The 13337-nt window shown below is 35.9% G+C and overlaps 1 protein-coding gene across 1 annotated transcript in view; it reads left to right on the top strand.

Moving 5' to 3' along the window:
* The window catches only part of LOC128862579 (zwei Ig domain protein zig-8), a 186755-nt gene that overhangs the window by 84244 nt on the left and 89174 nt on the right, over positions 1–13337 (top strand). Inside the window, exon 2 of the mRNA XM_054101301.1 lies at positions 5230–5456. Coding sequence (XP_053957276.1) covers positions 5230–5456 — 227 coding nt within the window. The remainder of the gene's footprint in view (positions 1–5229; positions 5457–13337) is intronic.

Raw genomic sequence — 13337 nt, 5'->3', positions numbered from 1 at the left:
CAAAAAAAACAAAAAAAATTAGGCATTAAAAAATATGAATTTTTCGTTGTCTATATTTGGCGCTATCATAATTTCGTTAAGTTCATATGTACTGGGTCTCTTACATTCAACGGACCATGTGTTTTTTAATCAAAGAAAAACACATATTTTTTTATGTTGACGATAATAGTAATTTTATTTGGTTCAAGTAGATTTGTTGACATTACTTTTTGAATATGATTTCTCTCAAATGGCTGCCTTGAGCCTGTACGGCGTATTGTGCCCGTTTTGCAGGATAGGCCTGCGTGGCGCGTACTGTTCCATCGTAAAAATGTGCTTGGACTGACGCTTCCAACGCAGTATGTCATTAAGCGTCGAATATGGGCAACCCTGTACGTACTTGGCTTAGTCACCGCAGTTGTTTACTAGTTCTTGGCATCTTCGAACACAACTTTAACTTATTTCTAAGATATTTTTATTCCACAAGATAGTCTCCTCAAAACCTTTTCAAATTTGAATTAAATTAGCTTGCTGTACGAATTATCTTTAGGGTGCGACCAGAGTGAGCGCTGAAAGCCGAGCCGAGATTGTCAGTGCGATAAAGATTGTCAGTGCGATAAAACTGATTACATACAAGTCAATACAAATAAGCTTGTGTATAACACAGTGAACGCCGACAAGAGCAGAGAGCAAAGCCGATGAGTGCGAGAAAACAGTTTCAAAGCGTTTTGCGCGCTTTTTTGTATTGTTGATGTTTACTTTTTAGAGTGCAGTTGTGTTTTTTAATGGTTTAAAAATAAACAAAAATGGTTATCGATCAAATAATAAGTGAAATTTTTTCCCGGCCTGCTTTGTGGGACCAAAAAAACATTACCTCAGAGTCACTATCAATCTTTCGCAAGAAGTTACTGGCACCTTAATAAAATTTGTCCAGTTTTTGTTTAGTTTCACACCTATCTTGTCCAGAATGTAATCAAATATTTCAATTTTCATTCGGGTATATTGTTGAAATTTAGCTGGATATTTTCTTAAATCATTATATAAATGATGAAATTCACCAAATTCATTCCTTTTTAGTGTAATTGGATGTTTTCCAAACTCTTTTGTGTTAATAATTGCATTAATCACACTAGGAGAAGCAAAATACTCGTCATCAGATGAATCCATTACCGTGTACAGCAATTTTATAAACACAAATGAACAACAAAATTAAATGACATAAGAGCAAAACACATGGAATAAACAGAATTTCAGCGCTGTTTCTCGCATTCACTGTGTTATATACAAATTTTCTTCTCGCATGAAAATAAGCGTCAATAAGCTCGGCTCGGCTCCGCTCGGCATCAGCGCTCACTCTGCTCGCACCCTTATTTGCCTTGGCTACATTGGGCACCTCAAAATTTAATTTTTTTTGTTGAATCAAAAAAAAAGTAAAAAAAAAATTATGTTATAATTGGAGTGTAAGTATGTCGATCTGATGCAATACGTCAAAAGTAGCCTCTACTTATTACCATCGATTATGAGAATTATTTCAAGGAAGAGTCATCCCGGCCGAATCTGTACACCTCTTCACGCCATGCCCCTGTCCATACCATAGAAAGTTTAGCTTCTAAGTTTGTTATCGTTAGTTTACCTGCATTTTCGCTACTACACCGATTTTCCCACTTCCTTGGCGTTCGCGTCTACGTCTTTCCCTGCTCGATTTTATTTGTATAAATTTGTAAGTTTGTGGGCTAAATAATTGAGTATTACTTGAAATTCATTTATATAGGTGACTAAATTTTGAATTCGCTAACAATAGACGGCAATTAATTTCAATTCATATCAGGGAAAGTGTATTTGTGTATGTTTATTAGGTTTGCCGGTGATGGTTAAATTACTTAACTTTGAGCTAATTAGCTTTATTTATGAGAATGCAATCAATATGCAAATACAAGCACGCAATAAATGTGTGAATGTTCTATACAAAGGAACTTAACCCGATACAAGACCCTTATGAATGAACACTACGCATTCAGGGGAACCAGTAAGTGCTCGAAAAGGAAATGGGAAACCATACATAATAAACTTAAATTTATTGCACCGATGGAGTTGAAAAGGTCAAAATGTGGATGATGTGAGAAGCTTCCACGTAAATTTTGTTCAAAAGAAAAGCCAGTACGTTAAATATCTGTGGCACAGGAACTTTTCAATGTTTGTTTCCTATTTAACTTTAATATTTTTTATGTAAATGTAGTGCAAGTATAAACTTTTACGAATTAAAAAAAAAATTAAAAAATTTTCATGAGAAATGCAAATTAAAAAAAAGGAATTAGTGAAATTTCGAGTACGCAATTTTATAACCCATTGAGTTATAGTGAAATAAAGTGCACCTTTCAAGAAGCTCAAAAATCGCGTTGACTTATGAATTTTTTTCTTAAAAAAATTTCCATGACAGTTTTAAATTTTTAAAATGAATTTTTAATGAAATTTAAGTACGCAGTTTTATAATCCATTCAAATAAGGTCGAATAAAGTGTACGTGATGAAAATTTTTTCTTTTTTTTAAAAAAAATGTTCATGAAAATTTAAAATTTTTTGAATGAGTTTTTAATGAAATTTGAGTACGCAGTTCTATAACCCATTCAAATTTCGTCAAATAAGGGGCAAGTTAAAAGTAGGTTAAAGAAAGCGTTGACTTATGACAATTGTTTTTTTTTTTTTAATTTCATAAAAATTTTAAATTTAACGAATTTTGAATGAAATTTTGAGAACGCAGTTTTATAGCCCATGAAATTTCGATCTAAAAAAGTTCTACTTTTAAGTGGTTCAAAAATCGATTCAGAATTAGTTTTTTTTTTTTCGACCTTCTCAAGCATTTTCTTGCATATAGAAAAAATTTTCGAGCATCCGTCTTACGCAGCCACCACTCATGCCACTTCATTGCCGTCTGAGCAGCGTATGGTTGAAAAAGCACAAGAGTACAATGTGAATTTTGCTAAATATTTAGTTTTCATTTACACAACAGAGAGTTCCTGAAGACGACTTCTAATTCTGGGCAAAATACCGAGAAATAAATCAGAGTAAAATTTCATTTGCTGTTTTATTACTTAACCGGTCTTTAGCTTATAAAATAAATACACGAAAACATAAAAGTAGTTGATGTGAAAACTTGTAAAAGATATATTCGCGTTGTTGTTATTTAAACATCATAATTGATGCCACATACATTTTTGGAAAATACTGCTAAAGTGGCTGTGCTTGGCTGAATTGAAGTATTGGTCGCTCTGGTAACGTCGGAGAAACGGAAGCATTACACGACTTTCCCTTTCATATTGCTTTTGATGATAATAGAAATGTAATAAAAGTGGAGTATGAACTCAAGGAGGCATTTAATTTAGTTTTAAAATTCTTTTGAAAGAGAAGAAAGTGAACACCAAAACGGCTGAAAACGTCGTAGCCAGTTCTGTGTTTATGTAATATATTTATACGAGGTGTCTTCAGAAAGTATCGCGAATTTTGAATTTTGGCAGGTTACGTGTATTCGAATTTAAATTGTGCGCAGATACATTCCGAATGTTGACTGTATCATACGGAGAAGCTACTTTGTACCAAAGCAATGTTTATCGGTGGTACAGAATGTTATCGACGAAAAGCGTGCCGGACGTCCGAGCACTTCAACAACAGACGAAAAAATTGATGAAGTGAAGAAATTGGGATTGGAAATTGTTGAGGAATTAGATATATTGATTTGCTCGTGTCATACGATTTTTTTCAAGGATTTGGGCACGAGACGGGTCGCCGTAAAATTCGTACCAAAACTGCTCAATTTCGACCAAAAGTGTTATCGCATGAACATTGCTAGTGAGATGTTGGACTCTGTCCGCGCCGACCCAAATTTGCACCGGAGGATCATAACTGGTGACGAATCGTGGGTTTTTGGTTATGACGTCGAAACCAAAGCTCAATCATCTCAATGGAAGTTGCCGAATAAACCAAGACCGAAAAAAGCGCGCCAAGTTCGGTCGAATGTAAAAGTTTTGCTTACCGTTTTCTTCGATTGCAGGGGAGTTGTGCATCATGGGTTCTCGCCACAGAGTGAAACGGTCAATAAGGAATATTACCCGTAATTTGCGCGAAGCAGTCCGCCAGAAATGCCCGGATTTGTGGAAGAACAAAAATTGGCTCTTGCATCACGATAACGCCCCTGCTCACGTATCGTTGCTTGTGCGCGACTCTTTGGCCAAAAACAACACACTAAGGATGCCACAGCCACCGTATTCCTCAGATCTGGCCCCCTGTGACTTTAATGTATACCTTATTAAAATTTCAGATAATTCAGATAGCAGTTTTCATTTTTTTCTCACAGCGCAAATAAAGAGTAAAAAAAACGTTAATATTTTCTGGCATAAAAATTAATTTTCGAAAGCATTCGGAAAAATTTTTCTTGAGGGGAGAACGTTAACGACTATCAAAGTGCTAACAGCTTTGGCCTCTTTGCAAAGGTTTTTCACATCCAAACCTTAAAAATTTATCACTAATTTATACTGAAATCTGTTTTCTTAACCTTAGAAGCAATTGTGGATCATATGTAGCCAAAAATATCAAACCCTGTTACTGTAAGCAAGCATCTCAAATCACTTGGCTTCCGACTGCTACTCGTAATAATTGATGGTAGTCCGCTTTTAATTATTATTATTTTATATTTATTACAATAAAACTTTACTTCAACACTAAACGTAGGCTGAAAGCTTACTGAAGGCCGTGTTGTAATAAAATCTTGTAGCCTACAAGCCAATATATGGGGAAAGTCCTCCTCACCAAGTGGCTAAGCGGAAGAGAGGTGGTTTACAACGATATTAGCGTTTATTTTCGTGTTATAAATTAATTTCAGCGAGTACGTGGAAATGTGTACTTACCATTATTTTGGTCTCTACTCATATGTAAAGTGTGAATGTGTGCATGCAGAATGAGTGCAGAGTATTTTATCGCTCTTTGCAAACTGCTGCGATAAAAATGTTATTTGCGGTAAAGTGTGGCATTGACAGCCAATCATGACTGGGAACTTTGATGAATAACGGCAATTTTTGGTTTTGGGTTGCATAATTAAAAAGTCAAAAACTTAATGATGCGGTCTCTCAACAACACTCCACACAGACACACATACACATATTCACTTGTACACGCGTTTATAAGCAAATCCTTCAATTGCCTTTGTTATTATACTTTTTCATACAATTTTTCTTTCCTTCTCTGTTTGCTCTCTTTACAGTACCCCTCCATGCCGAAGTCGTTGATTTGACACCACAATATATCGCTTCCCACTCCGTCTCAGTTAGCAGTAGCAGCTCCGCGGCGGGTGGCACGTCAGCGTTGGCGGTAGCGCCGTCATCGGCAGCGGGCTTGATGGGCACTGCCTTCGTGGAACCCTACTTGGATGGTTATGCCACAACAAATGTGACCGCACAGATCGGCACGCACGCGTATTTGCCATGCCGGGTAAGTGTGGGAGTCAATTATAGAATAGCAAATGCCTTGTTGGTTGCTCATACGCCTGGGGGCGCTCATTTCCTCGAATGCCAACGCAAATTCCGTAGCTTTTCTTTGCGGAGATTGAAGGAATTTTTCACTACGCATTTGCATTTTACTTTTTAATGTGTTTTTTACTCATTTCGCTTTATTTTATGTCTTCTTTGTATAATTTTAGAAGCCAGCGCGTGCCGGTTCGCGTGTTACCTGTCTTCTTTGTACACGTTTAATAATTTATTTTGTTGTTGTTTTTTTTTAATGCAGCATTATCCTTACATTCTGAGTAAATCTATTTATTTTTATTTGGCTTTCCTTTGCCTTCTTTGTGTCTATTTGCTCCTGTTGCGTGTGTCCAAATAGGTCGAAAATATATTTCCAATATACGCCGCATTAAATTTTATTGCTGAAAATGGCTGCAAGTTAATATTTATGGCAATAAATAAAGGCATATATCTCATGTTAAGTGACAGCTTGAACGGTACAAACTAAACATAGGATGGCTCTCATGGGCGTGTTGTATATTTCTTTCTAATCACACTCACGTCAGTAAGCTTTTGACAGCAAGCGAAAGGCCTTATGTCTGCCATTTCCGTTATGCAAAGCTGTGTGATTGACGGCGAAATGAGAGATACTACATTTTTGCGCTTTCATGAGTGTATTGAGAAAATTTTTAGTAGGAAAAATAATAAATCGTTGAATTTTGGGGCGACCTAAATATAATATATAGATTTATTTATGGATATATACGAGGGTTGTTTGACAAAAACCGTGCAAAAGTAAAAACTACTTAATTGTTTGGGACAAATCTCTTTTTTATTTTTGGACATAGGCTCCTCTCAGGCTTTTACACTTCGTCCAATGCTGTTCTAGCGATGCCTTCCGAATAATAGGGTTTGCCCAAGTATGAAAAATTGCCACTCGTTTCTGCAATCATCTCCTCATTTGAATAAAATATTTTTCCCGACAGCGATTTCAGCAAATTGGGGGGCAAATGGTTATATGAGGGACCCTAGGGAGCCAAGCTTGGAAGATGAGGGGATGTGAAACGAGTTGGAACCCTATTTCCATTAATTTTGCGACCATAACTGCTAAGGCGTGAGCTGGTGCATTACCGTAATGGAAAAGTGATCTTGAAAATCACTCGACTTCCTCGATTCACACTAGTACTCAACGCGAAGAAAGACGAGTACATACATATACCGATCTTGGTGGAACTTGGTGAGCATTCTTCCAAGAGTTGCTGCTAACTAAACATAATCTCGATATGCGCCAGTACCGCCCTCTCTAACTTTGCATTCACTTTTCAAGCGACCCGGATATTTTATAATTTTGCTATCCCGAAATTTCAGGATTACCCTAACGACTTCCCGAAATTTTCGGGACTAGATTTTCATTATTTTGTAACAAGAGTATACTTCTCTCATAAAAAAAAATCTCCTCATAAAAAATATCTGCCATTTCGAGTCGGATTCAAACAGGAGGTTCCTCCCCTTGCGAAACAACATCAACCCGCACACCACAAATAGGAGGAGGAGCTCGGGCAAACACTTAAGGGGGTAGTATGGTTAATTCGGTGTAAAACAAGCATATTTTTCGAAATTTTTTTTGTCGACACAGTTGATTTATTCAAAATTTTAAAATTACTTCATTATAAAGTCATATTTAAAGAATATTGTGTGAAATTTTCATTGATTTTTATGAAGAAATGAGTTGGTGGCAGCGAATCTTCGCGGACGTCTCATAAAAAAGTTTGTCTCTCAGAACTCATTACTGGATCAACTAAAATCAAAAAACCAAATTGATTTCATCAGCTAATAAAGTTTCGCAGGTAACAACGTCGATTTTTTTTTTTGTTTTTTTTTTTAAATTTTTTAAAGCGCTTTGAAGTCAAGACACTGATTTTTCATAAAAAAAACTTGAAAACTTTGTTGTTTTAAAATATGACAAAATTAAAAAAAAAAAAAAACTCGACGTCATTACCTCGTGAATAAAGTAAAGAAACAAAAAAACCAAATTTGAAAAGAATCGGTGCAGTAGATATGAATCTACAGTGGACACCGACCGTAAAAGAGGCAAGTGTGAGAAAAACGCGTTTAAAGATTTTCGGCAGCGTGAAATCCGGTTGGAGAGGTAGATACTTAATCCTTTGTGTCTTTGTCAATTTTACTCTAATTCACTTCAAACTTTCACACAATAATCTTAAGATGTTATAGAATAATTTAAAAAAAAAAAAAAAAAAAAAAAAAAAAAAAAAAAAAAAAAAAAATACCATACTACCCCCTTAACAGAAGTGTACGTGCCAATTATTAATTTTATTTTTTTTAACTAATTTTTTATGATGTCAACGAATTTATGCAACAAAATCTAATTTTTATTCGTTTACAGACGGTTTCAACTTACCAATGCCTACCACTAATTACATTTAACAGAATCACAGAGCTTAAATTACAGCGGAAAAAATAAATAAACGCAAAAGCTAACCTTGCAATTAGAAATGATGTCAAGCGTTTAGATTGCCAAGGTGACTCGTTTAGCATTGTAATGTGATATATTGAGTGATGCTCAGCATTACCCTCAGTCGGTGAAATTGCAGAAACCATAAGCAAAATAGTCTCAGCTCAAGTGGAACTGAGCTTTTTATACCCAATGCATGTGCTGAGCGATTTAATTTCATTCTTATGATTCAAAATATGAGAAATAAAAGATGCTAAAATTGCTACTATTGAAATCCACGTAATCCTGAGTAGTTTTCAGGAGAGCAATTTTGTGCTTAATATGTTCCTTGCTGGTAAATATGTGGAAATTCGCGAATTTTTATACAATTTCAATCAGCTGGCTATGACTGAAGCACTAGAATAACTTATAAAGTGGTTAACCTAAAGCGTAAGCTGATTGCATACCGTGCATTAAGACCATTGCATTACGTTTTCTCCAGAGGAATAGGAGTCTTCGCGAAAGTCCTCTAGATAAGTCTCATATGCACAGGTTTGGGTTACACTCTTCCCTATTATCGATCTGCCACTCTTTCCAAGCCAATAATTTATATTGAGTGGATATCGCTGGGCAAAAAGTAAATGGATTTTGTATTTATTTATTTGTTCAGACATGTCTAACAAAAATTCAAAACAGACATTTAAGAGATTAATTAATAACTACAATACAAGTCCTTTAAAATATTTTAAAAATTAAATTTAAAATTTAATTACGAAAATAAGACATAATTTAAATTTCAATAAAATATATGTGATTGGAAATTGAACTTGACCGAATTAGTAAAATATGAAATAATGTAAATAGTATATAAAACTAAAGTAACAAACATTTTCGAAGTATTAGTTTGATTTGTTACATAGAAAGTATTTTTTTAATTGCATTTGCTATAAGTGTTTGGCCCCCGAAATGTCGAAATCCAGGTTCAAGGTGCGTTCGAACTGCACCACTCCTAATTCACTATATATTTTTCTATTAAACCCAACGCGAAATATCTTAAAACAACGAAAACTTCCACAAGGAACATTAAACTGTATTCTTTCTAGTAGAACCGGGCAGTCAATTTCGCCATTCGCAACGAGATCAAGAATATATGATACTGCCTGAAGAGTACCTCCCTCACTTAATAGAAACAGACTAATCACTCCTGTTTTTGAAGTTTAGAAAATGTGGTTTTATGTAATTTTTAATATTAAGAAAGAAACGATTCATAAGACACCTGGAAAATAAATTATTCTGCTCAGAGTGCAGCATGGCTGAAACACTAGAATTTCTTATTTCAACATAAACTTTTAGGTCATAGAGAAGAAATTTAGCAAAGGGAAAACCCGAACAGATATCATTAATAAACAAAACATAAGAAAGGCTCTCAAATTCTACTCTGAGGTACACCAGAGGTGACGATAAACTGTTTCGAGGAAAACCTATCGACAACTACTGTGCAGTTCCCCTTTATTAAATAAGATCAAATCTAGTCAAGGAAGGTCGCATGAAAACCAAGACACGCCAAATCAGTTACTAAAACTGTATGTAGATTTTATCGAAGGCTTGCGAGAAGTCCATGTTGATGAAGTCAATTTGGAGTTCACTCAGGAAGCTTGTACGACATGGAAGCATTGTAGGCGCATATACTAGATAATTTATATCCAGCAACTTCAAAATCATGCTGGCTACGACTAGTCAAACGTTTTACGCTTAAATATGACAACATACAGGTAACAGGCAGATAATCCAGAAATTGGTATGTAATTCGCTCTTATTGCCGCTTTTGTAAATTGGAGTGATTGCAGTCTGCTTGCAATCACCGATTTATTAAAAATTAGTTTGAATGGCTCACCATAGAGCGACTATTTTTATGTAATGTTCCTGAAAGGCATCGGAAAAGGAATTTTAATATTTAACAATACCGAAGTCAGCAGTAGAAAACATTAAACTTGAGAATGGGTGCAAAATATTCTTGATGAAGATCGTTATCAGTAACAAAATTATATGATAAGAAATCAGCAAATAAGTTGGCTGCAACATTGACAGAAGAAGCAGTAACGTCCTTATAAAAAACAGAGGCCTTCTTTATTGATTTTTCGCATTGGCAAGGTATCTGTGAAATTATTAGAGTTCAGTTTGCGACAAATACTAATTCGCATGGGTTGTCCAATGAATTTCGATTTTGACTCTGAATGATTTCATCTATTTGCGTTATGATCAGGGCACGGTATATTGAGTTACAAGCATAGAAATAAAAATTTCCGCCTTTCGGTAGACAAGATTTCCACTAAAAGAAAATCGCTCAATAACAAGACTTCTTCCTTAGTAATCGTTGAACTATTCAAGGATTGTGCTTTTTCCAAGCCCATATAATCTCGCGGGCTAAAGAAATTTTTGCTTCGCTCCACCTCGAAGTGCATTGAAGTAGCAAAACACGTAAAGGAAAAAACCATAGGTTCTGGGATAATCTTTCCAAGCCCGAGCTTTTTTTGTCTACAAAGTGCTAACGGGTAGGCAGTTTTAGAACTTCCCCCTCCATAGTGTAAATCAAAAATTGTAAAATATTTTCTGGTAGTTATTCTAAACAGAAAGTTTTTCTGGAAAAGAAATGTCGACGAACGCGAAAGAAAAGCGATTAAATCGCAAAAATAGAGTGATAAATGCCTAGCACTACGGCCGTAGATAGTAAAGATCTATTCTCATCTTTATTTTGTTAATCCTCTAAATCATATCTCCTCAACATAGAAAAGACGCAATAAAATTTTTATATCAAACAATAGTAGTCTGCTCTACAAAGGAAATGAAATTGCCGATGAATTGGTCAACTACTGATCAGCGGTTACCCCACGGGAATCAAAGCCCATAATCGGAATCAGTCCTACAGGAATCATGAATTTGATGAGGGATTATGTATGCAATTTACATAAAGAGCGATGATCTAGAACGCTGCAGAACTTAAGAGTGTATTGTGGCAAGCCCGAACAGAAAACTGTCAAACTTTCTTCCAAAATTTAGAAGAAAAGGTGTTCCGTTGATGGTCGGTATTATTACAAAATACAATACATGGGGTCAGAATATGACCACCACTGGAATCATTGAGAAACTACTGGAATCATCGAGGGGCCCGTTAGCAGTGAACATTTTCTCTGCGACTTTCCTGCCATTGTCAGGGCAAGGCTACGAATTTTGAGTTCCGTCAATGAGTAATATTCGTTCTCTCAAACTGGTGGATATTTTCAGATTTGTTGCAGCATCTGGGAAATTATGACAGGATTAGTCATCTTTTATCTGTCTCTATTCTATCTCTTTCTCTCCGTCCCTTCTCTCCTTTCCTCCTTGGCAACCAACCCTTTTACTTTCCAGAGCGTCGAATACAATGGGCTTTATAGGCTGAGCGTTTTTCAAATTTCGATTTTCATTTTTCTGCTCTACAACTCAGGTGGTGCTATAGACACCCCTGAATATTTTATCTACTAATTCAAATATATCGCAAATGGTATATATCATATAGTACCTTTAAGTTTAAGGCATCAAAGAGACCGTCATCCATAGGTCAAATCCCACATGCTTCCATCTCGTAAATAATAGAAATTAAAAGTAGCGGGCTATTAAAGCTCGGAGGTAAGGTTTCGCCACAATTCCTATGTTTACCTCCCTGATAGAAGCAAGTATATATGGGAACCTTATCCAAGTCTAAGCGATGAATTATTTCAATCTTAACAGGCCGATCAAAAGTCGATTGTGGACTGTGGATCTAGCGTTTTTTTCAACAACTTTCATCAAGAGAAGTTTACAGATTTTCTGATAACTATTAAATTTATACAGCCAATATCTAAGTCATTAATGGGATCACAAATCTGGTAAGCACTCGCAGTCTCGATGTACTATTAACAAAAAACTTGAAGAAAGAAGAACCAGAAAGTGATGCTATCAGGGAAGTATTATCAAGGTGATATTTGTCGCAAGGCCGCCAGGGTAGGAAAACAGCTCAATAGCTATGTAAGTGTAAATCCAGCATAGTTGAAGAGGGCGAAAAATATATTCAGTGATTCCTATGCAAATGTCACTTCTTCGAGGATCTGCGCAGTTTAAGTACAGCTTCGCTTGAGAAGGTCGATTGAATCATCCATTAAATTATTAAAAAAGTGGCATAAGTTCATACATGAAGCCATTTTTTCAGAGCACCACAAAGTGCTTCTAAACTAACCGAAAAAACTTAACAGAAAATATTTACTTATCCATATTAAAAGGATGGTTTCGAAATGTTCCTTTGCCATTGCATTGGGTATAAAAAGTATTTAAAGTGCAAAGAGAAAGTGGAAATTTATTGTACAAAAAGAAAAAAAAAACAAAAGCTTAAATGTAATTTTGTTGCTGTTAAAAGTAATGAAATACCTAACTAAAGAAAATGGGTGGAGAGAGGAATGTAAAATAACTATTTGGCTAAGGAGGTTTGATCAAAGTAAGCCAGATAAAAGTAAAGAATGGGCGGATTACAGCGATGGGTGGTGCAATGGTGGTGAGACCCGACTGACAAGTCAAACAAATTTAATTAGGCAGAAGTGGCCTTCACGTGGCAGGTGCGACGTCAAAGCGCGAATGCCATTGGTAATTACACGCAAAGTGTGTGCAGGTGTGTGTGTATGTATGTGAGTGTGTTCTTGTGTTGTTGCAATGTAGAAAATTAATAAGGCAAGCTTCAAGCGTTCGGATTACCTGGCACCACGGCGATGAGTTTCATAATTACAAAAGATTATTGTCGCGTATTATTGGAATAAATTCACCAGTAGGCCACAGTACAACAACAAAATGTGTATGATTTACTTGTATATGTATTTTATTCGCTCGTTGACTCGCGAAATGTAAATAATTGAATTTCTAAGAAAATATGCTTGCTGCCTTGTGAATGGCTTATTGTTGCACTACAAGACTTGTTTGATAAGTTCGTGCAAAAATAAAAACTACTTAATTGTCCAACGCTGCTCTAGTTTGTTGAGGCCTACCAAATAATAGGATTTGTCCAGCCTGAAAAATAGCCACTCGCTTCTGCAATTCCTCGATTGAGGAGATGGGGTGGTTATATAGCGCGCTTTACGAATAACGGGTGGACAAAAAGCATCTTAGAGTGGAAACCACAAGAAGCGAAGAAGAAAATTGGAAGTCTAACCACAAGATGGAGTGATGAAAATAATAATATACAACAGCACAAGTTAGAGAAAATCGGAAATCAATGTAGTAGACGCAAACGGCTGGATGCTGATGATGAATAGAAGTTTAACATACAACCATATCCAGACCGTAATTGAACCAAAGCTACGCGGGTCTTACGAGGCAGCTGAAGCTCTTCGTCTGCGATGGATGGTGGTGGGTCTCCGA

The sequence above is a fragment of the Anastrepha ludens genome, chromosome 2, assembly GCF_028408465.1.
Source record: "Anastrepha ludens isolate Willacy chromosome 2, idAnaLude1.1, whole genome shotgun sequence".
In the NCBI taxonomy this organism is placed as follows: domain Eukaryota; kingdom Metazoa; phylum Arthropoda; class Insecta; order Diptera; family Tephritidae; genus Anastrepha; species Anastrepha ludens.
This window is presented reverse-complemented; position numbering and strand designations above follow the sequence as displayed.